Consider the following 25581-nt stretch of genomic DNA (forward strand, 5'->3'; position numbering starts at 1 on the left):
AAAAAATAATTGCGATTATGTAACAGCCCTAGCCGTGGAGTACGGTACTGTATGCAAGTACATGCTTTCTACAAGCTCACGGGTTGTGAGCTTGTAGATCCTGTGCGTGACCCCTGTGCACAACCAAACATAACAGGCCCTTTAGAATCCAACGTATAGTATTGTATTTGTATGCATGAGTAGCGGTGCAAGCAGTAATATCACTCTAGTCTAGATACTGTACTGTAGGCAGCATTTGCGGTATTTCAAATGAAGCAGCTGTTGTACTGTATGATAAATCAGCAATGAAGTCAGAGATGATATAGCTCCAGTACTGGCATGGAAAAGCTGACCCTGAGACGATGCACCAGCTGCTGTTTCTTCAATCCCATCTCATCATTTGTAAAACTTGTTTTGAAGCATGAACACAGATCTACATGAACATTTTCCACATTGATTGAGTCAGTCTGAAACCAAGGTGGAATAGGTCATCACATATTATTACTGTTGTGCTCGAACGTTTGTGAACCTTTCAGAATGTTTCTTAATTTCTGTATAAATATGACCCAAAACATCAGAAGTCCTAAAAGTAGATAATAGAGATTTATTGAGTGAAATTATCCAATATTTAATTAATCTTATGTGAGGGGCAAATGTATGCAAACCTCTAGGATTAGCAGTTCATTTGAATTAAAGTGTTTTCAGTCTCATACATAAACAACCCAGGTGGTTAGACCAATAAGAGACTATACAGACAAATGAATGAGCTCAAATTTCAGAACTGATCGACCGTAAATGTTTAGTTGGGTCACACCCAGTGGTGGTAGAAGTGCTCACACAGTGTGAGCTTGTAGATCGGCTAATTTCAAATATAGCTCAAGTATATACAGGGCTACTAAAGTGGTTTATGTATATTTTGTAATAATAATAATCATAATCTACAAAGTAAATAGTAACTAAAGTAGTGAAATAGAAGTAAATATTGAAAATACTCCAGTAAACAAAAGAAATACCTCATAATTTGAAATGAAGTATAATGCTTGGGTAAATGCACTTTAGTTACTTTCTACCACTGGTCACACACAAATGAATGATTTGCACACTTTTGCCCCTCACATATCACATACGTTGCATACTTTATTCAATAAATAAACGACCAAGTATAATATATTTGTCTCATTTGTTCAATTAGTTTTTACTACTATCAACGCAGAACGTTTTAAGGGATTCACACATCTTTACGCACTACTGTACAGTATATGAGGGCTTGTTCTGTCAGATGCCTGTTCTGTACATGAAATACTGTGTGTGTGTGTGTGTGTGTGTGTGTGTGTGTGTGTGTGTGTGTGTGTGTGTGTGTGTGTGTGTGTGTGTGTGTGTGTGTGTACAGTATGTACAGTATGTGCATGCATGTGTGTTGTGTTATGTATGTGGTTTTGTCAGCCAGACTAGACTTCCAACTCCTCAGCTTCCCCTTGTGGGGGCTTCTCTGTAAAGCACAATGTCTACTGTATTATCTGTGCCTGTATTTGTGTATTTGTGTGTGTGTGTGTGTGTGTGTGTGTGTGTGTGTGTGTGTGTGTGTGTGTGCGTGTGTGTGTGTGCGTGTGTGTGTGTGTGTGTGTGTGTGTGTGTGCGTGTGTGCGTGTGTGTGTGTGCGTGTGTGCGTGTGTGCGTGCGTGCGTGCGTTTGTGTGTTTGTGCACATATTTCCCCTCAGAAAATGAATGGTCTTCTACAGAATTATAAGAACTGTCTACTACTGTGTATAGATGTGGAATGGAATTATGGTTCACTATCAAAGAAATAAATAACATTTCAGCTTTGAATATGGCTTTGTTTCAATCTTAACACATTTAATCTACTGGTAAACGAGGAGTGGCTCTGTTGTTTCTTGTAAAGTCATGGACTCACTATTCCAGTAGAACAATGTTATTACAATTTTATTTTGATAGAAGAAGCACATTCTCAAATGACATTACATCTCAAATCCATTTCAAATCTAAGGGGTTTCAAATGCCAACAAAAACTAATTGACATGGTTTTATAGAAAAGCCAGGCAATTTAAAGTGCAACTTCAACACCACAACAATATAAGATGCATAATATAACATAGGGGTTAGGCAAATGACAGGCAGAGAATTTTGGAAATGGTGGAAATGACAATTGTTGACAATTGTTTTTTTGTGTTAAGCCATGATGTTTAAGATTATATCAAAATGGAGACTTTCTCCAACATATCCAGTTTTTGTCAATGAATAATTTTAGTAAAATTCAGCTCATTATAAATAGCTTCTCATGTCACGTTTGATTCACCTCAAATTCAGTGGAGGATAAATAATCATGGAGGCCTCGAGGCAAGGCACAGAGCGAGAGATAAGAAATAGCACAGAGGAGGGATTGTGTGTGTGTGTGTGTGTGTGTGAGAGAGAGAAACAGAAATAGACAAGAGAAAACAGAAAGATAAACCTCACTTAAAAGGATTGTCACGCTTCACCGGAACGTATAGCTCTCGTCGTCGTACTCCAGCTCATCCTCGTTCTCCTCCTGTCCGTAACGAAACTTCCTGTACACAGTGCCGTCCTGGCCCATGTAAACAATGTCCTCATCTTCGTCGTCATCATCATCCTCAACCTTCCCCTTGCCCGCACGCTTTTCGGCGAGGTCAACTAACTGTGACTCCCGGTAGTGGCTGCTGCTGCCGGACGCACGTCCCCCGTGCGAGGACGAAGAGGAGGTGTAGCCACCGTGTCTGTCGCTGCCTCCGAACCTCCCGCCCGAGCCCAGCTTCTCGTAGCCGCGGGGTGTGATGTCTGGGGGCTCTCTCTTGGAGCGCGAGCGCTTGATGAAGACGACTACGGCCCCCAGACCCAGCACCAGCAGGATGGCACTGATGATGAAGATGGCCAGGTTACCCCTCGGTATCTCTTCCTCATTCATGAAAGCAAAGTTGGTGCTGAGGATGCACTCGCCTGGGGGATCAGAGATATAGACGTTTAGGCATTTAGCAAACGCTCTTAATCCAGAGCAATTTACAGTAAGCAACAACAACACATGGTAATACATCAAATACATAACAAAATAGTCATCAAGAATCATAACTAAGCTAAGAACCTAACATCCGTAGAATATCCACACAATGAAACTATAACTAGGCCTATTCATGGGGCGGCTGTGGCTCAGGAGGTAGAGCAGGTCATCCAATGATCTGGTCGGCGGTTCGAATCCCGGCTCCTCCGGTCCACATGTCGGAGGGCAAGACACTAAACCCCACATTAACTCCAATGAGTCGGTCAGTGCCTCACATGGTAGCTTGCCACTATTGGTGTGTGAATGTGGGAAGTGAGGACGCTGGTGTCGACTGTTCGCCGATTCGCCAATGTATGAATGCATTGAGATCTAAGGGTGGCAGCGGGGGCAGTGTCTTGAGTGTACAGGGTTTGATGAGGTCTGGCCATATATGGCCAGATCAACATAATGGAATGTCTGGGTCAACAGGTAAACTCCATATATGAAGATCTAAGGGTGGCAGCGGGAGCAGTGACTTGAGTGTACAGGGATTGATGAGGGCCCAGGTAGGGCCGGGCTTTCATTTTCGGGCCTGTTGAATGGACAGGTATCTGTCAAAAGGGAGACATCAGAGAGGAAGGACGGGTGGGGAAGGATCAACATATGGAATGTCAGAACAGGTCAGCTCCATAGCGAGATCTAAGGGTTTGAGGTCAGATGTAGAGTTGCTGGCTGGCTCCAAATATACAGATCTAGGTGATAATCCAGTCTTCTCCATGTATGGCTATCCAGGGTTTGATGAGGTCAGTGTCGTGATCTTGTATGGAGAAGGCCATATATGGAGACGTGATGTTACGAGGCGTGATGTCACGAGGCGATGAGGTCAGTGTCGTGATCTTCATATATGGAGACGTGATGTCACGAGGCTTGATGGACTGATAGCCATGGATGGACATATTTTGCAAGTATTCATCGTAACCTGCGGCCTACAGTCGCAATAAAATATTTTTTGTTTTAAATCATGGCCCCTAGATTGTAAAAGTCCATTAGACTGACTGTGACTGCAATGCAAATAGGTTGAAAGCGGTTACTTCTCTTCTGCTTCATCAGAAAGGATGATGAAAACAAAGGAAATGCCAGTGATGTAAAACATTGGCAATTGCAGACCATGACTCAAGTGCTTAGTAAAAAAAAAAAGAAAAAAGAAGAAGAAAGACTCAGTGGCTTAGTATTGAGGTGTGTGAGCATACCCCTGGTCTCAGTACAATTACAGCAGTCTTGTTGCTGTGCTGCATCCTCAGCATAAGACACAATCCTCTGCGCGGCTCCCTCCTCCTCCTCCCCCTCTTCCGCCGGGCCCTGGTGGTGGAGGCAGCACTGCAGACAGCGCCCCCCAGCTGCCAGGATGGCCTGGGCAGGACACATGGTGCAGTTAGCGGGGCCAGCTCCTCGACACTCCAGGCAGGAACCGTCACAGTCCTCACAGGCGTGTCCCGCACCCTGGTGAAGGGAAGGAGAACAGGCTGAGTCACTAAGTATGACTAAGTACGTAGTTGGAGTGGCTTATTGTCGGTATCAGGCGGGAACGTGTTTGGCTCCCCTTTTCAATGTGCTAGACCCCTGTGGAGATGGATTGCTGAGGTGGAGCGCAACACCTACCATCAGCTACCAATACTTAGCGGCGTACTGCACACTTACCCATGCTATGCTACTCACACGCTGAGTTGGCGCCGCCCACGGTCGAACCCTGTGAGTAGTGCTCTACCGACTGAGCTACCAGACACAGTCACTAACTGACAGAGCTGGACAGAATAATGCTGCAGTGGGCTGTATGTTTGCAACACTACAAAGAATGTATGTAATTTACACTCAATACCTCTGCATGTAGGCTACAGTATTCTGATGATATTCTGCGATAACGGCTTGAGCTTTTCTTCTGTGATGTTACGATGTCATTGCCGAATATGGCCATGAGCAACAGAATAGCTGTTGTCCCAGTTTTCCCGAAGGTGGCATGCCGTATATGCTTCTGGATCCAGTTCAGTTTCCCATATAGCTCCACATGACTGGCACTGGTTTAAATCTGACACTGTGCCACTGCCAACCAAGGTCAAAGTCTATATGGGGCCTTTTTTGTGGGTGGAAAACTAGCCCCAAGCCCCAGCCAGCAAGATCCAACATCAATAGCTTATTCATTTGAGAGAATTATTATGTCTGCCTAGAACATGCCCAGAAATGCCCCCCAAAAAGCTTATAGATCTGCTATTTTCACTATTTGTCCTATGAAGAAGTAGTCCTTAAGTGGTTAAGAAAATGTCACACATACACATGTGTGTGCGCGCGCGCGCGCGCACACACACACACACACACACACACACACACACACACACACACACACACACACACACACACACACACACACACACACAGTCAGTCACACACACACACTCACACTTTTTTATTTTTATGGAACTAAGAACATCATTACTGTGTTGTAGTTACCTTTGTCACAGGATACTGGCCTACATCGCACATGGACTCACACATGCCGTCTGAGAGTGTGTATCCCATGTGGCAGGAGTCACAACCTGGGGAGGCTGTTCATGCATAGAAACAACACAATTAGTTCATTAGATTGGTTGAACTGTACACACACACACACACACACACACACACACACACGCACGCACACACACACACACACACGTGCATGTGTGAGTGAGTGGGTGTTTTGGGGATAATACATCATTACCTAGTCAATTATATGACGCTATAAGTACCGGTATTACATCAGCTTTATATCTGCAGCCTTTGACTAAGCATGCAAACTCAATATTTGGGCAACTTGGACAGGTGTTTGCCAGCAAATAACACAACACGACTAATGCGAGTGTTTCCATGCTTGTGCATTTGTAACTGACGTAGGCTACATTATGTGAGCAATCGTTCTCAAAGGGTTCCCAGGTGTCCTTAAGGGGGTTCCAGGGGTCCCGAGCCAAATGGATCCTTACAGTTCTGTAACCCTGACAGTGTACCAATGGAACCAATGGATCCCTTTGAACACTCAGAGTTATGGGGGTTTGTGGCCCTGATGCATACCACTTTTGTATGCATCAGGGCATGATATTAAAACGTTTGAGAACCATTCGTCTACTGCTCTACTACATCATATCGGCAGTGCATACTGCATCAAGCTACCGCGGAGAAGACCTCGGCACCTTGGCATGTTTTGCAGCCGGCGTTGCAGGCCTCGCAGGTCCTGTGCCCGGTGTCGCGGTAGTATCCCAGCGGGCAGGTGGGCAGGCAGCGGCCCAGTCTCCTCAAGTAGAAGAGTCCCAGGACACAGTTCAGGCAGCTGTCCTCCGTGCCTCCGTTGCACTCACTGCAGCTGGGGTCACACCGCTCGCACGTCCACGAGGCCGTGTTCCCATAGTGACTGGTGGGGAACCAATGAACAGCCGTCAGGGAAGTGTTTTCGTGAGAAGCAGGTGTAAAGTTCGCTTGACGCGATAGATGTGTATATGGGCCTGATTCATACTGGGTTGCTCGTTTAATCACGAGACAACCTTACTGTTACGTCACAGATTTAGGGGTTTAAAGAAGTGGGTGGAATTCAATAATCTTTTGTTTTCAGAAAGGTTTTATACTTTACAAAAGATTGTAAAGTATAAAATCAGGCTTTTATTCGTAAGTGCTGTTTGAATAAATTGTGTCTTCTAGTAGTGTCTCGAAGTTATGGAGAGTGACACATGTTGACAAATTGGTTTCATTGGCATTCATTATCCGTTACGTAATCTCTCTGGGGTATTTAACGGCAAATTAATTTAACTCTAGCACCACAGCACAAATAAAATCAAGTCTAATTAGCATCTTACAGGCCATATAAAGGACTATTTAAATGTCAAATACGGTGCAGTGTCTTTGCATAATATTGTGTTGAAGTATACCATTCCCACTATTGTTAATTGCTGGAGGAAATTCTGAACAAAAGAACACCAAATTAAATCCAGGGTAGAACAGTATATTTTGGTTATATATTTATTTCAGTCATCATCATCATCCTTGGCTTTGAACCAATTCATCGTTGGACATACAAGGTTTCCACCCGACGGCGACAATATCAAACTGGAGCTCCTTGATTGAGGATCACGGCAATGCTTTATGTAATGGTATGAATGAATGAACAGAACAGTTACCTGGGTTGACAGATGTCCACACACTCTTTGCCCTCCCTGAACAGGTGCTCCTTACAGGTGAGACATTCATGGGTGTGTTTGCCCATGCAGGACAGACAGGATGGGTGGCACGGTTCACACCGCTGCCCTGCCTCGTCCTGGTAATAGCCTGCAGGGCAGTCATCCATGCAAGTTCCATCTGTAGGGAGCAAAAAATACATAGTGGAATTGGAAATGCATACAAATCATTCACAAAAGCAAACAACTCATGAATAATATTGCCCTCGAAGCGGAATGAACAATGGCTTTGTTCAGACGGCATGCAAATCTGAGTCGTTTCCACACGGTTGTTTTGCTAGAGATCTGATTGGATTTATGATGTATTTCAGACATCGTCCACCTGTCTGCATTGGTTGCTGTGGTGTCAACGAAATGACATCGGCAACGAAAGATATATTGAAAGTACTGATAAATGGGTTTATCCCCTGTCAGCGGGGAGTGTTGGCGGGAGGACTGAGGAGAAGGATGAAGGCTCTATGTCCTCCCAGTGGGGACTCCTCACTGGCAGGTGAGTCAGTAGGATGCAACAGCAGTGACAACACAGAAATGTGTGTGTGCGCGTGCGTGTGTGACTGACCAATAGCGACATACTATAGTTAGTATAGTATGTCAAATAGCATGATTTTCTCTTTCTTTTGTCGAAAACCATGAAAAACGAATTATGAAAATCATTCTCATTCTCATTTTTGAAACATGATACTGACATGATACTCACATGATGATACTGACCATGATGCAGGACATTCATTCTACTTAGTCTATGTTGAAGAAACATGACTGAATTATAGGTGTCATTTGGTAAAGGCCAATAAAGAACCAAGAATCAACTTACTGAGCAGTAAATGTTTCTGGTTGCAGCTCAAGCAGTGTATCTTGCCCGGCCCGGAGCATTGGTGGCAGTATTTGTGACACGGCTGGCATTCAGCGTCCAGCTCAGCGTAGTGGTGAGACGGGCACTTGTTGACCAGAGGTCTGCAGTGACCGTGGCCGTCCAGCGCCTGAGTTTCCCTGCAGCTGGTGCATGAAGCTGCCAGTGGCCCCGAGCAGGTGAGGCAGGATGCATCACATTCTGAAAATACATAAACCCCTGCTTTCACAGCAATGTCACGGAAATATACAATGCGTCATGCGTCATTATTCATAGAATAATCACTTTAGCATACAGTACAACAGACTCTATGCCTTTCCACGGCAAGGGAGACGCGTTCAGTACATCTGTTCTAGTACCTCGCAAGGCATAGATGCAGGGTTCAATGCGAGGGCATTTTCTTAACCACCTAAGCCCCTACGGTATTACTGAAAATAACTCACGTGTCACATATTTGTTTATACAAAAAATAGGGACGACAGGGATAATGTAGTTAACGTATATACACAACGCTTCACGGCTGAATGTTCGCCCCAGTATAGGCATACCTTAAAATGTCCAATTGATAAATGGAATTCTCCATCAATCAGTAATGAGGCAATTCTGACAACGGGTACAGGGATCAGACCATAGACTCTAACTGTAAAATAATAAACAATAGATATCAGGCCTCGCTGGCTGAGTACTAGAAGTGATGGTAAAATATAAAGGTTAGATATAAACAACCATAATAACAATATAGTAGAATGTATAATTCTTCTACAATTTCCTCCTCACTACACTTTAAAAACCATTAAACAAATAACAATATACCATCCAATGTAAAACGTAAAACCATTAAACATGCTACATACACTATGTCGTCCAATGTAAAGACCATAAAACAATGCCATATGCCACACTATGCCGTCCAACGTAAGAAGGGCCTGACATCCCTGAGACAGTCCGGTTTGATGAAACACTATACACAATAAAGATGCATTAAAGGTAGTATGTAGAATGAAGCGCACATGTGCTTATCATCAGGTGATTACCTTTACACTCTCCAGTCCTGCCATCCCTATACGTGTGGGAGGGGCAGTCTTGTAAACACGCCCCGTTGTGCAGAGTGGCGTGGGGGTCGGAGCAGGAGTCGCAGTCATCGTAGTCGGGTCCGTCACACAGTGTACAGTCGTTGTGACACGCCAGGCACATGCCCTGGTCCGTGTCCGCGAAGAAGCTCTCGGGACAGTCCAGCACGCAGAGACCCTCGTGGACGAAATGGTACTCTTCACACGCTGGAAGCGTTATTTAGTATTATGGCCAAATACAACGGATACATTGGGAAACATAAAGGGGATGCAAAAGGGAGAAAGAAAGATCCTGGCGTCATAAAAACATTCTTTAATATACTGTATATTGTAGTGTGTATATGTAAATAAATTGATCAAAGTAGCCGCACACTCATAGTTTGCTTGCAGTGCCCAAAAGACAATAAGAGGTTCAAATGACTGAGGTTGCTATACAACGAAAGAAAATATAAAAAGCTTAGTCCATTTTTCAAAGATGTTTGACCGAAGCAACACAAACCAGGTCAAGATGAAACTACTGGACATGATTAGGAACAGAACAAATAGTTCGAGATAGTGAAAGTTTAGAGACCAATACCAAGTCTTGCACGTCATTTCTTAAGTGATAACATGTCGTCTGACCTGTGCACTGTCCGAGGTCGTTGCACTGCTGGCAGGCTGCGGGGCAGTGCTGGCACTCTCTGTCCCTCAGCGTGTGACCTGCAGGACAGTCGTCCACACACTGGTGCTTGTGCAGCAGCAGAGGTTCCTCACAGCTCAGGCAATAGGTGGCGTTATTCTCACAGGACGCACAGCCTGAGGCACAGCTACGACACACCTGACCTACAGGATACCCCCTACACAAGCAACAAAATACACATAATACTGTAGCAGATATCCATGCTATTTTCTCAACGTTTTGAAAAAATCGAGAGCTGTGATTTGCGGGCCGTGAGGGCCCCCAAATACTGTAACTGGAAAAGCATCGGCTATTCAGTGTTGGCTATTAAAAAATAGCAGATAAGCTCACAGCGTGTCACTTCGTGCCACTTCATGCTATTTTGGAAAAGCTGGGGGTCCCTGGCACAAAACATTTTCAGATGGAATGACAAATACCGTACATATAATTTTGGGGGTCCTTGGTTTGTTTGAGAACTACTGATTTAGAAGGCATTTGTAGAATCGGCCTCAGGTCTAAATGGGTTAAAACCTTGATTTTTTTCCCTTTCATATCCAATAAATAAGAAGAACGTAATGTATACGACGTTGGTTCCATTGATCCAAGTCCGAACACAATCGATGTATTGATTGATTGAAACAAGCATGCTCTGAAAATGTAACGCAAAACGCTTTTAAAAGGTTGAGGAAATCAGCTAAAAAAAAGTACCTTATACATTGATGGACACACTGTCCGTCTTGCAGGAATAACGGAGCTCTCCGAATAGACTGACAGCGGGTGCAGCGCTGGGCATCCGCACACTGAGAACAGCCCTGTGGGCAGGACTCACATACGGCCGTCAGACGACTGGCAAATGAGCCTGTTGGACACTTTGTTACACACATCTGCTGCTCAGTCAGGAACCGTCCTGGGGGACACAGACAGGTAGCAATGATCATTATAAAACACCCAGATGTACAGCATAATGGGCAGCCATGGCTGAATGGGTAGAGACTAGGCCCCACCTGGGAAACAGAAGGTCCCAGAAGGTCAGAGATGTGTTGAGGTGTTACATGAGCAAGACACTTAACCCCTAACTACTAACTACTATCCCAAATTATTGTCTTAAGAATGCGACAAAAAGAAAGAAAGAAAAAGGCATTCATTCAAGTCAGGAAAAAAATGCCATTTTGGGGAACTATCCTTTTAAGAGCTCAATATGTATATGACACCTGAGCAGCAATTATCCAATCAATACGGTTATTATTATCATAGGCCTACATTAGAATGTGTTTTCATATTCCATGTGTTTTATTGTGTGAAGCACAATCCGGTGGTTATGAAAGACCTGAATACTACTTTACATCATGTATGTAAAGTAGTAAAGAATGACCCACGGCCACTGTATACTGCATGCAGTAAAGGCCCACCCTACACTGTATGCTGTGCAGATAGATGGTATATTTCTGAGAAATTCTATGAAGTCAAATAAAACAAAGTTATCAGGTGAGGGGTAGACAGACCTCTGACGCAGGCCTTACACTGGTTCTTCTCCTTCCCAGAACACGACTCACAGGATGGGTGGCATTCCTCACACTCCCCATCAACTGCAATGCAAAACGCAACAGCAAAAATGAAGACTATGGTTAGATTTGATGGGGGGTCTGAATGTCTCAAGGTGTCACAGTCACAGACTTTTGTCATTCATTGTACAGTCTAGGTCTTGTATTTCTATGTATTGTTCCCTGGTCTAGTTGTCATGGTTCTATCAATGCTTGTTTGCTCCAGCTGTGTCTCATTTTGTAATCAACCCTCATGTGTATATCAGTCTTGTTCCCCAGTCAGTCCTTGTTGAGTCATTATATCCTGTCACCTGTTTGAGTCTGTTTGAAGTTGTTCTTGTTCACCTGTTTTCTGTATTAAAACACCAATTCATGGTTTTGAACACTACCATGCCTGGCTGTCCTGCGTTTGGGTTCTTACCTCACCTACACGTGACAAAAGGGAAGACTAGGGAGACCACACCCAACCACTGCAGATGTGCAAGGTACAGTATATTTATTGTATTAACAATGTTAACCTACTCTCATATTGGTTAAAGTTTATTGGTTAATGTTTTATTCATTCATTACAATTATTTCCGGATTGCAGCTTGAATCTCTATCCAGCTAATTATTCCATCTCTGACGAGCGAAAGGGAGCAAGCAAAAGGCACAGTGAGCATATCCAATTGATTTTTTCCAGGTCTATATTTGGCTGATGTTACATCGTCTCCCTCTGCTTTGAGGATGCCAGTTGGTACAGTACTGTATGTAGTTCAGGTAACTTGGCAAATCAGACCAATTACCCAGGAGGATTTATTTTTCTGTGCCTGTGACACTCTGACAGTATCCCAAATCCCTGTTTCATTATGTATAGGCAGAGGTGTGGATTAGTGAAATGCTGAAGTGTTATTTGTCAAATTGTCTCTGCATCTGAAGAGTCATTTCAGAACAAGACTAGACAGTGGCATAAAGGTGTCCCTTTAAGCCCTATTTAAAAACCAGCTAAAATAGCTAATCTACAAGCTCACAGCGCACAGTAGCGCGGTGCAGAGCTCATTGATCAACCTTTTTTAGTGCTTAAAAAAAGCTAAATAAAACAATTTCACATTTTTGAAAATGCTCGTCTATTCATGAGTTTCAAATGTAGTCCTACACCTGCCATGTTGGGGACCAACAGGTGGTGCAAACAAATGAATTAGTTCTACGCCAATCAGACAGGTCGGGTGACAATGTCCATCCCCCTTGCCGCTGCTCACCACTGCGAACGGTCTTAATGGGACAGACGTCCTCGTCCTGGACGGGGACACACGCCCCGTCGTCCAGCTGCTTCCCCTCGCCACAGGTGACACAGTCCTCGGCCTCCGGCCCGTCGCACGTCGCACAGTCCGAGTGACACTCCTCACATTCCTGGGAGTCTTCGTCGCCATAGAAAGCCAGCGGACACTCGGTGACACACTTACCCTCTGGAACAAAGAGCATGCATGTTTTGCAGTCTGAGAACGACGTGTCGTTCACTATGAACATACAAATACACAGACTGCAAAAGCATGCCTGTGCTTCCTCAAGCCTCAACATAATATACCAGCAAAGACATGGGCATCGGCTCACATTATTTTAAATTTAAGTACCACAATGTGAAAACACCGTGTTGCAATTAATGGTCATGTGTCCAGAATTTACTTGAGTAAGTATTAAAATAATATTGCCATCACAGTACCATGGTTCCCATGATGCAGAATTACAATCCGAAATGGAGTTGCGAAATGTCGCAACTCCATTTCGGATTGTAATTAGTAATGTTTGTGTTCATCGCTGTAATGTTCCAGGTGGTAATGGTGGGGCTGATTTTAATTACTTTATGGGCTGCTGGGAAGCTTAACCTATAGGAATACATCGTAATAATTCAAGTACATTAACTTGACTATTGTAACCCAGGTTTATAATTGTATGTCTGTATTTGTATCTCTGTTTGTATGTATGGTCACGGTACCATCTGCATCAGTACACATGCATTTGTATGGTCACGGTACCATCTGCATCAGTACACATGCATTTGTATGGTCACGGTACCATCTGCATCAGTTCACAGCTCATCACACCGATCACTCAGTCACACCAGTTTGGAATCAGCAATCATCACCACACCCTAGTTGGCCTAGTATAAAGCACAGCACTTTTGTCTCAGTCAGTGAGGTGCACATCACTGACTGTGGCAGGTCTGTATCCCTTCTTCTAAAACAGTTTTACCATTTTACTCTTCATCATCAAACTTTATATTAACACTGATACTGATGATTGGTTTTAGACCTCCAAATACACACTGGTGAACCGAACTGATGAGCTGGATGAGCTGTAGAACTTGAACAAACTGTTTTGTTTGATTTGTTACTTTCATTTGATGGCAGTTTGAAAGTTAAAGGATTATTTGATTTGACATTTGTAAATGCTTGTTTGATTTGTATGCTTGTAGATCAGCTACTTTATTATTTATTATACTTTTTTATTATATATTATTATTATTATTAATTTGGCCTTTTTGTGTTCAGGCCAGGTTTTTCCTTTTATTCCATGAAACCCCATGAATGATGATGATGATGAACACAATGGCGAGCTAAGTCCCAGAACGAGAACCTGTTTTCTGTCCTACCTGGACGGTAGGACCTGATTCACTCAAACACACACTCTCTCTCCCCCCCCCCCCCCCCCATAACTAATACACTCTCAAACACTGCCTCACATTACCCCTCTGACCTTGAAATGACTGACTTTGGACAAACTATGAACTATGAACAAGTGACTGAGTCTACTTTTGGGTTGAATTACTCTGATTTATATCTGCATTGTTGTTTATTACTTGCGCAAGCAGAGCGTGCAAGTAATAATTTCGCCCAGTCTCTTTCGCCGTGACAGCCAACCCGCCATTTGATGTTTATGCAAAAAAACATCAAATCTGTGCCTGTTTTGCTGGGACCAGATTACACAAATGACCATATTTCTTACATCATCATTGAGAGCTAGTCATACGTATACTAATCAGTAAAAATAAAATAGCAAATTGTGCCTAATCTGCTGGGACCAGAGTACGTGGTGTGTATATGTATGACTAGCTCTCAATGATGACGTAAGAAATATGGTCATTTGTGTAATCTGGTCCCAGCAAAACGGGCACAGATTTGATGTTTTTTTGCATAAACATAAAATGGCGGGTTGGCTGTCACGGTTTTTGGCGCAAAGTAACCACAGTATACCGCTAATCAACTTGCAACTACATACTCTATATAGTATACGTATGTCTTACGGCATCATTTAGAGCTACTCATATGTATACTATATACATAACGAGTCAAAATAAAATAGCAAATTGTGCCTGATCTGCTGGGACCAGAGTACGTGGTGTGTATTTGTATGACTAGCTCTAAATGATGTATGTATAACATATTTTAATTCAGTTTATATACCTTTTTTTTCATCACATATCAATGATTTATTTTTCTTTAAAAAACTAAAAAGGGATCCAGAATATATCTACATCGATAAAACTGTATTTCTTATAGATAGAAACTTGAACCATACTTAATAATACTAGGTGTTTATATGCATAAAGTAGATAGGTAGCAAATAGTTACATCTAATAATTATACATTTCAAACGTTCCTTCACAGAGATACTGAGATTTGACAGTTTAAAGCGGTCGAAAGTACTTGCGCGCTCTGCTTGCGCACTAGTTGGCCATTTATGGCCTACTAGTGTGCAACAAGCAAGTATGCACTCGACAGAGTGCAGTTCTAGTTTTATATTGTTTTCTTCAATAATAATATCTTAAGCATAATTTACAGTGTCTTGGGTTCTTTATGATTTCAATGTGAATTCCTTCCACCATACGCCTACTTCTGACCAGTACTACTACCCTGTAGCAGTACTGGTCCAACCATATCCTACTGCTGACTATGTTAACCCATTTAGGACAGGAAGTTAGGAACGCATCTGTGTCAAGTTTATTATCTTTGCCCATGAAGCTTTCAGAAGGTTCCCCTTCCATGACCATGACCATCACCATTCTATAATCTCAGAATTTTTTGACATCTGAAAGAAATTCTAAATGTGAATTTAAGCACATGCTAATTTAGCTGAATTTACTTCAGACATTCTAGTGTTAATTAACTAATTCAGCAGCAGTAACATTAGCGTTTTCTCTCAGTCAGTTGATTTTTCAGATCCATATTAGTGAAACGGCCTGGATGATTTTATTTTTCAAACACAGTTCTTATAATGAGGCGATCTAAAATCCATTACAATGCAAATAAAAAAAACATTGTGGACTTGTAGCGCCCTCTACTGATATTGACGTCAGACTTCGGTGCTATGGTGCTGACTATATGGTACTGACTATGTTAATGATAGCTGCGGACTATGTTAATGATGCTTACTATCAACTATGGTTAGATACCAACTATGTTAATGACTAAGTACATTTTTATACCAATACTTCTAAGTGAATGTCGGTTTTACTTATATAGCCAACTTGTATTGCTACATTGCAGTATTGAATATTGATATGACGTGACGTGACGTGAGTACTTTTTCCACCACTGTTTGCACTCACCTGATAAGAAGTGGTCAGACTCACACCAGTAGCACTCGTGTCCGTCACAGCTGACACAGTTGTCATCACATGGAACACAGGTCATGTCCTCCTCCACGCTATAAGTCTTAGCCGGGCAGTGCTTGTAGCAGCCATCCTGAAAGCTAATAGCAACAATCGTATGGTGTAACCATGCCGGAAATAGCCGATCTACAAGCACACAGCGAGTCGAGGCTGTGTTCGGACTCGACTCGGTCATTATAATTAACCCTAGTCCCATATTTGTAGTTAGTTTGCCTATACAGATTAAGTGTAAAATCACGGCAGGGTGAGCTTAAAGTGTGATGAAAGCAATACAGTTGCAGCAGAATGAAATTGGGTGCCAATGTGCAAGCATTGACAGTCAACAGTATGCTTGGGATAATAGGGAGTTCAATTCCTGGCCGAGTCATACCAAAGACTATACAAAGGTACCCATTGCCTCCCTGCTTGGCACTCAGCATCAAGGTTTAGATTGGGGTCAAGTCAGTTAAGACATTCTAGTGTCACATCCAGGAGGTGCACTTGTACATCAAGCTGTCTCACGCTACAGAAACAGGAGATGGGCTCCCAAGGCTACTTACTTACTTACTTGCACATTGGCACAGCTAATTCTAACACACGCCCATTATTAATTGTATTAGCCCCGGCTGCGTTACTGACATCGTGGCCCTTCTATAATTCTGTCACGTCCTTCCTAGGACGTACTGTACCACGCCTTGACCGCCGTCCCTACCTTTGCCCCTCTGTTGCCTCCCTTCCCCTGGCTGATTGTGAGACTGTGTCCACCTGCGCTTCTAAACTGAAGAGACTTTGGTTAATGAGCATGGAGGTATATTAGGGACTCTGTGTTATTGGTTAGGTTGCTCGATTATAACACTGTTTCCCAAGAGTGAGAGTTTGTTATATATGCCCTGGGAGGGTTTTCTGAGTTTAAATAAAAGTGCTTGAGTGCAAGTCGTTGTTGCCTGGGTTATTCTGCATACGGGTCCAAATACTGAGGTGTTCCTGACATGTACAAGAAAACAAACTACAAAATCGGCTTATGAGTTTCATGCCCCTGTGCATGAATCCCCTATACACACAAAGCAATCATTTTGTCACTGCAGTAACAACCATTCACCCAAAAATAGCGATAACAGCAGCTGCAGTGAACAGAGAGGGTCAAACAACGCAGGAAGGCAAGAGCACACGCGGGCAAAGTGAGGGCACACAGTCTTACTTGTAAAAGCCCTCCTTGCAGGACAGGCAGTGCCTGGGGTTATCTGTTGAACACAGACAGACAAACTCAGCGCTCCCCTCCAGGCAGAACCACCACTAGCAGCCCTTCAACACCACCCACTTCCCTCCACACACATTTGCAGAGGAGGTTTGGTCTAGAAGAGAGGCCTTGTTTTCAGGTGTGAAATAGTATTAATATTTAACTGTCTGTGACTTACACAGCACACATTTCCTGCAGCCTTCCTCACAGGCCATGCAGTCATCATACTCGGGGTCTTCCACTTCACCTGACAGGAGAGAGAGAGAGAGAATGTAAGAGTAGATAAGCTAGGACAGGAAAGGACAGTGTGCTGCTTTGAGAATATTATATCTAAAATTACACTTACTTAAAGCTCCAATCCATAACTTTGAATTTGTATGGTGACCTAAGTGTATGGTAAAGAAAGCTACTACTATAACTAGCACATACAGTGACTGGAGGTGGTCTCCCCACTCTACACTTCGAGACATTTCGTTTCCGTTTCCCTTTACCTCATGCGAGCGGTAGAGATTTGGTCTCCCAAGCATCAGACCTGGGTATGAATCCCGGGTAGGAGGACATTAAACTAAAAAAGTAAAACCTACATAGCTTCTCTGCACAACTGCATTCCCAGCTTCTCAAAGGGGGCATATTTTACCCATTCCCTGTACCAGTTCATTTTCCCATAGCTTTGTTTGATACTGTATGTGATTACTGTTCAAATATGCTGCCAAGCCAATTAAACAAAGCTATGAGGAAAAAGGAACCGTAACAGGAAATGGTGGGCATGCCACCTTCAGGAAAATGAGACTATAGTTGTGCAATGTGCACAGATCCTATTTATGCTCCGATGTGCGACAGTGTTGCGTGACAATAGCGTAACTATTGCCACAAGCTACTGTTATAGTCACATATAGCTTATACTGTATGTCGTCTATTTTCATTGCACGACGCCATCATGCAATGGAATGTGTAACCCATTAAAACCGTTAAAGCATATGTCATTTTAGATTTTAACGTTGGCTAATCAAAAATAGCCAACGAAAACACATTTTTGAAAAATATTGAATCATTTTAAATTACGAAAAAAAAGTTTGAGAACTACTGGTTTAGAAACCATTTGGCTTAACTGGTGTTATTCCTCACCTTCGCCACACTCCAGCTTGGTGCACGCTCCACTAGAGAGGTAGTAGGATGAGTTACAGCGGAGACAGCGCTCCAGGCCGGTGCACAGCGTGCACTGCTCCGAACACAGCTCGCAGGTCATCTCAGTGGTGTGGTAGAGTGCTTCAGGACAAGCATCTACGCACTGGCCTTTATACAGGTAACGCTCCATCCCAAACTTATCTGAGGCAGAAAGAATAATGTTGATGAAACCATTGTAGAGCTTGAACCATGCCATGGGGTCAGATGCCGATCCCGGTTTTGGAGGATCCCCAAAACACAGATTACTGTTGTTTTCACCGATTTATATTATGTCAGCAAATCTTTAGAATCAATTGCATTTGATTAGTTTAAGTAAGTAAGCCATGCTGAGCCGTGTGGCCCATAGGGCAGGAGCCTATCTCCTGTTTCCGTATGGTAATGCAGCTCGATGTACAAGTAGGCTGGACATGACGCTATTGTCACAACAGGGACTTACCCCCAATCCAATTGAGGCTGAGTGTCAGACAGGGAGGCATTAGGTCCCATTTTGGGACCCACTGCCTTCTTTGGTATGACCTTCTTTGACCGCCCAGTCCCAGGGTGAATAATCTTTAATTGATATGCAAACTAATATTATAATTCTAATATAATAGATAAGAAACACACAAAGTTAAACTTTTGTGTTTGTTGGGCTCCCCTGTGTATTTTCTATCCCCACAAATACGCAATTTTGAACAATCAGGCTTTCTCATCATATAGGGGCTTTTATGGAAATTGCTCTCAGGAACAGCTCATCTGATTTGTTCATACGCATGATGTCATATCATCCTACTTTGTATAATTCCGCCTCCTCTTCAGTCTTCAGTTCCAAATGAGCATTTCCACTTTGTTTACAATGTCCGCCATTATTGATTTTACAAGTTGGCATGGAATGGAAACATGCTGATTTTTGGGGGAGCATGAATAAGACAACCATTAAATGTCCACAGGCTAGGCTGCCACATGACGTAATGTCTGAAAGACAATTGGCAAGATATATCAGGCTGGCTCTAATCCAATGATGGATGCCATCTCTCTACCTCTACCTAAACTGTATAATCCCTATTGCTACTGTAGCCTACATTTCTGCTGTTCTTCCTGTCTCTCTCTCCAACATGCACCTGCACCCATTACTACAAGTCGGTGGTTTTTTTTTTTCAAGCACCCCCAGTTTGATACGCAACAAGAGCTGGCTGAAATAGCAGCCGGACCTAATTAGAACCATGAATAATTGAGTTGGGTTGTAAGCAGGTTCCACATACTGTACCCATGGTGTCTTTGTTAGTTTAGTTGTCATTTACACCAGAAATTATACTGTATATATGGATGCATTTGTTCCTGATTTTATATCACGCATGCATGCACGACTGCAAGCACGCACGCATGACTGCACGCACGCACGCACGCACGTACGTACGTACGCATGCACGCACACAGGACACTCCAAGGACACGGCAATATGTTTTATCCCTTTGACAGATACAATTATGTTTATGTATAGATCTTGTCAATAAAGATGTCAGTCAATCGATCCTTAGGCCACAGACCCCATATTGATATAATTATTTATCTCTGGGAGCCGAATCTACACTGTCATTGATTGATTGATTTAAGTATTTATTAACAGAATTTTCAGAATTACAGTACATTTCAAGCACAACTCAATACAAAAACTGTTAACTGTGAGTGGACGACCCAATAAAGCACTACACTTGTTTACAAGAGGGTCCTTATTCAAGTCATCATAACTCGTAATTAACATCATAATTTGTCAAGCCCTCTATGTTAATAATTGAACTCTGAGAGTGTACAAATGGAACCAAATGGACCCGTAAACACTCACAGAGTTACAGACTCCACAGCAAATTAATCGCATGCGCCTCACCAGTATCACAGCTGGTGCAGCTGGCAGCAGCTGCATCCACGCAGGTGGCACAGGTGTGGTCACACAGGTGGCACTGACCACCTGACGGGTACTTCCCCTTGGCACACTCTGCCACACAGCGACCCTCGTCTAGAGCCCTAGAGAGCACGGAGAAAAACTAATTATTTGTTCGTGTGGGGGTGAGGGGGCATTTTCAAGCCTTTACTTGATAGCGACAGTGGGAGAGAGAGACAGGAAACGGCAGGAGGGAGAGAAATATATATTACAAAATGTATGTTTCGGGTGAATTATAAAAAGATTGCCGGATGATTCGTTAGTCGTTTGCTAACTTCCGGTTCACGATCCTGGGGTCATTTTCGCCTTAAAATAAGCACCCGACCGTGACAAAAGGGAGAACGGGATGCGAAATAATTCTGGCATTAAGTGAGTTTAGTACAGTACTGGATGGTGAATTGAATGTATTTAGTTACTTTCCGCCACTGCCTCTGAGCCAGGCGTCACAAACCCAGGCCCAACTCACCGTGAAAGAGCACAGCTGACGCAGTCCTGGGCGTGTGGCCCTGTGCACTTTGCACACGTCTTATCACACTGATGGCATCTCCCACTGCCGTCCTGATACTCTCCTGATGCACGGGAACAATACAGCAGCATGGTTTGAGCGCTAACTTAAAGCTGCAAGCCATCACTTTTACTAGTGACTAAAAGAGAGTATGTAAACCCATTAAAACGAGGAAAGCATGTGTGTTTTTAGAAAAGCCTTAGGACAGTTGTTTAGAACAGTGATTCTCAAAAATTGAAAAAAATATGAACTATTTCTTTTACACAATTTCTTTTATATTGATGTTATATTAATCAATTCAATCTGTTAGTGTTTTGGCCACAATGGGGCATTGCAATTGCAATTGCAATATCGTTACAGCCCACCAGTGGTTCCTAGACCACCCACAGGTTGAGAATCGCTGTATTTGGGGATTAACTATTAAGCCTACTAGTGGCAGCGTGCACAAGAAATATGGCGCTGAATGGTCCAGAGGTTTGCGAGATTAGCCATGGACAACTGACAAACGTGTATGCACGCGCACGCACACACACGCACGCACACACGCACGCACGCACACACACGCACACGCACACAGGGGTGAAACATAATCTTCCCCCTTGCCTTCAGTCTGGCAGAGATAAATATCAATAATATGGTCGCGCTAATCCCATCACAAACATCATCAATCTTTGTTTGTTTCTTTGTTTCTCCGATATACATTTCAATCCATATTCTAAACAGGAACAGCCGAACGTGTCTCTGTCGGGTTGTAACCTTGTATGTCCAAAACAGTTGCTTTTCAGGATTCAAATTCAAAAGTAGCAAAAGTAGCAAAGCGAGCTTGTGGATCTGCTACTTTTGATGCTTTTGTGTGACGCTGTAGTATGATCTAGTAATAAGTAGGGCATTCATTTATGAAACAAACACAAAAAGTTAAAAAAAAAAATTCTTTCAGGCTTTCTGCCTGACAGAGACAATATACTACTAAGCTACTTTTGTGTGACACTGTCATATAACTTAGTATAAAACAAGACGTCAATATTAGATACAAGGTTTCTACCCAACAGCGATGATGCACTGCACCACGTCGGAAACCGGAGCGTAAGTGTAGTTGTTGTGTTGTTAGGTGTTATCTGACCGTTTCCACACATAGTGGTGACCACACACACTCCCTCCTGGAGGGTGTGACCAGCAGAACAGCTGCTGCAGTTCCCTCTGCCCACTCCTACGCAGGTGACACAGCTGGTATCACATCTGAGGAGGAGAGCGCACACGCACACACACATGCACACACGCACGCCCGCACGAACGCACACACGCACGCGCGGACCACACACACACACACACGCACACGCACATGCACACACACAGACAGACGTGTATGTTTTAAATTGTACTACATACACATTTGTAACCCTATAAACCTAAATAATGTGTTAGAATCAGTTACGCGCCACTTTGACACGCTTTGAACTTGTAGATCGGACATTTTTGGTGTGCAATGCCAGCATACAACTAAGTCTAAATCAAGTATTACTCCATCCCTAAGCTATGCCTAAACCAAACTGCAGCTTTGTAAGCCTATCAATACAAAATGTATTGTAAGTAAGCCTTACCATAAAACAACAATTTCTCTTGTGAGGACGAGGATGAAAGTTGTCCTCACAAAATGTCTCTCAACTTCTACTACACTTGTGGGGGACGCACACGCGCACGCACAGAAGTCAACGATCCCACTATGGCTGTGGCCATCGACAGATAAACAGACCTGTACACAGACACACACCAGTGGGCTCACCTCCTACAAACCCGCTGTCCCTCCACTATCTCTGGGTTTGGCTCCATGGCGTAGAAACTGGCACTGCAGGACGGCACGCACCTCCACTCTTCCATCAAGTAGCCCTCTGCACACTGCTTACACGACTCCACGCCCTCCCCTGATCAGTGGTGGAATAAAGTACACACATGTTTTCCTTAAAGGTATATTCAGTGATTTCACTCAAAAAACCTTAGGTTTCGTTTTTGGCTGTGGGACCCAGCCTTTCGTCCAATCAGGATAGAGAGTCAAAAACGAAACCTAAGGTTTTTTGACCCCCAGGGGTTAACTGGGGACAGGGAGGAACTCCTTATATGGCCAGCACACTCTATAGTAGGGAGGATTATCACAACAAAACAAAAAAATTAGTGATATTTGAATTAAGTGAAATCACTGAATATACCTTTAAGTAAAAGTATCAATACCGCAATGCAGAAATACTTTGTTACAACTGTTACTTAAAATAACAAAAGTAGAAAGTACTCATTATGCAGAATGTCACATTTCACAAGTTTTAAAACGTAGAAAATGTATTAAAAAGTTTTTGAAAATAGATCTACAAGCTCACGTATTGTGAGCTTGTAGATCGGCTATTTTGAAACGGACGGAATTTATATAGGACTGAAGTGGGTAATGTATGTGCTGTAATAATAATAATCTAAATCATAGTACTGTAACTATACCAAAGTAACTATACCAAAGTGTTCATATTGTAGTGGAGTAAAAGTTCAATAGTTGTACCTGAGATGTAGAAGTAAAAGTATTAGAAATTGGAATTACTCAAGTAAAGTACACATTTTAGTACAGTACGTACGTAAGTGTCATGGCAGCTTGAATGTCTGTCTGTTCTAACTTTTTATTTCTATGTCCTTTAGGTTGGAGCTGCATTCTACCTGTGGGGAGGTGTGTCCTGGCGATTACCTGGCTGGTCCCCATCTGGCAATCACCTGGCTGGCTACTTATACCTGGCTGTGACAGCACGCAGTGCTCTCAGTGTTAGTTCCTCTTCGGCCAGTGCACACCTCTGTACGTTTGTACTAGGTCAGTTGTATTCTAAGACTTAAGAACATATTCTGCTCCTCTACTGGCCTGCTCCTAATTGTTGGTCTCCTTCCTCAGTACCTGCCTGCCAGCCTGACCACCTCTCCATGCAGCTCCAACTGAAGACCTAAGTATATTTTCTGCTTTGGAAACTGGGACTTTATATTTTTTGGACTTGAGTAAATTTTTGCCTTGAACATTTGGAAGGACTTCTGTGTTTTGGAGTATAAATACGCATCTGGGTTCCCTGTCTGCCTTGACAGTAAGTAAATCTACTACGTTGCCCCTGATCACACAATGCACAAAAGTACACATACATTGTTAACACAGTTAACTATGGAATTGTGCATTTCCCGTCAGTGTGTCGGGGTGAGAGAGCACGTGACATCACGTGACATCATCAGGGATGGAGCACGTGACATCATCACGTGATGTCACGTATGGAGCTGACCTGTTCTGACATTCCATGTGTTGATCCTTAACCGTCCATCCTTCCTCTTCGATGTCTCCCTTTAATTTGACTGATACCTGTCCATTTAAACTCTAGACGGGCCTGCCCCAAAGTTATTAGTTATATTAGTAATGTCACGAAACCTTTTCCCTTTTGTGTAACACAAAAAAACACCATGCAGGAAGGCTAGTTTCCCTTGTGGTCAATTGTACTCAATTCATCAGTAAGACATATACTGTATAACACAATGAAAACATCATGGCACGGTGGCAAGGTAACCACGCCGCGCACAACCCAAACCACCTCTACCATAGTGTCCTATTGCTTTAAATGAAAACTGCGGATTTGACAGTGTGTATACTGTAGCTGTCAGACCCTTTTCATTTGAGACGCTCCTGACCTCTTGACCTCTCTCACCTGCACAGGAAGCGCAGGCCTGGTGGCACGGCTGACAGGTGTCCAGCTTACTGTGGTAGAAGCCTGGAGCACAGCTCCGCACGCAGCGGTTCCCCTGCAGACTGCAGAGAGAGAGAGGGAGGGAGGGAGAGAGAGGGAGAGAGAGAGGGAGAGAGAGAGGTCACACGTCACTCTGTGACACACAGCCAGTCCTGGCTGTGACTCACTTCCATTAGACTGCAGGCTCAGGTTTCCACACCACTACGGTATAAATTAAAGATTGCTGTACTGTATTCATTAAATCTATTCAGTAAACTTGATCAGACGACCTGACATTATGAGGAATTACTTCATATGAATTACTAATTTATACTAACACTAATTCATGGTAATGGCGGTGCGGAGAAGCATTTAATTTATAGTTTCCCCTGGTGGGAGTGTAAAGTACAGTACAGTATTTCTTTGACTTTGTTACTGTGATGGTGAATACAGACTAGCCAACCACTTTCAACCCGGCGTACCTATTTTGGGCATGTAGTAAATAATCAAAATAATAATAAATCAAATTCAAAACATTTCCAAAAATGTGTAGCCTACATTTTCCAAATTTTAAGAAATAACCCATAGACAATTGTGAGCTGGTCACTATTAAACATACATCAAAGTACATATAGATCTTAATAACTTACACTCTGTACTGTATACATCTTGTCAAATAACGACAAACAGACAATCTACAATGTATCACAACACGTTATGTTATCTACAAAAGTATTTTGTGCAGAATGTTTGCGTATTTTTGCCTATTATATACCCAGAATAGGGATGCTAATGGTTAATTTAAAACCCTCTATACTTACTGCAGTATAGTTGACCGGGCTGCAGCTCTGTAATGTTTTGTTTAATCTCTATATGAAATGTTCTCGCCGACAAATGCGCTGTGAGCTTGTAGATGTGCTATGTAGGGTTATATAGGGTTCCAGTGGTTTATAAAGGTATCAGAGGTTTATCTGATGTTATTATGTGTGAGCATGGCAGAGTGTGCATGGAATCTTGATAGCTGG

General features: G+C 43.0%; 1 protein-coding gene across 1 annotated transcript in view; it reads right to left on the reverse strand.

Moving 5' to 3' along the window:
- Window positions 1–2471: 2471 nt before the first annotated feature.
- pcsk5a (proprotein convertase subtilisin/kexin type 5a) overlaps window positions 2472–25581 on the reverse strand; it is a gene marked incomplete at both ends in the record, with an annotated part of 49958 nt that continues 26848 nt past the window's right edge. The window contains 20 exons of the mRNA XM_083793331.1: window positions 2472–2950; window positions 4238–4487; window positions 5490–5584; window positions 6206–6423; window positions 7184–7361; window positions 8055–8291; window positions 9125–9367; window positions 9782–9982; window positions 10591–10725; window positions 11321–11404; window positions 12598–12804; window positions 15945–16087; window positions 17185–17227; window positions 17402–17470; window positions 18349–18549; window positions 20273–20409; window positions 20793–20895; window positions 21952–22067; window positions 22612–22750; window positions 24539–24639. Coding sequence (XP_083649457.1) covers window positions 2472–2950; window positions 4238–4487; window positions 5490–5584; window positions 6206–6423; window positions 7184–7361; window positions 8055–8291; window positions 9125–9367; window positions 9782–9982; window positions 10591–10725; window positions 11321–11404; window positions 12598–12804; window positions 15945–16087; window positions 17185–17227; window positions 17402–17470; window positions 18349–18549; window positions 20273–20409; window positions 20793–20895; window positions 21952–22067; window positions 22612–22750; window positions 24539–24639 — 3379 coding nt within the window. The remainder of the gene's footprint in view (window positions 2951–4237; window positions 4488–5489; window positions 5585–6205; window positions 6424–7183; window positions 7362–8054; window positions 8292–9124; window positions 9368–9781; window positions 9983–10590; window positions 10726–11320; window positions 11405–12597; window positions 12805–15944; window positions 16088–17184; window positions 17228–17401; window positions 17471–18348; window positions 18550–20272; window positions 20410–20792; window positions 20896–21951; window positions 22068–22611; window positions 22751–24538; window positions 24640–25581) is intronic.

Source organism: Protomyctophum parallelum (assembly GCF_964188405.1).
Source record: "Protomyctophum parallelum genome assembly, chromosome: 21".
NCBI classification, from domain to species: Eukaryota; Metazoa; Chordata; class Actinopteri; order Myctophiformes; family Myctophidae; genus Protomyctophum; species Protomyctophum parallelum.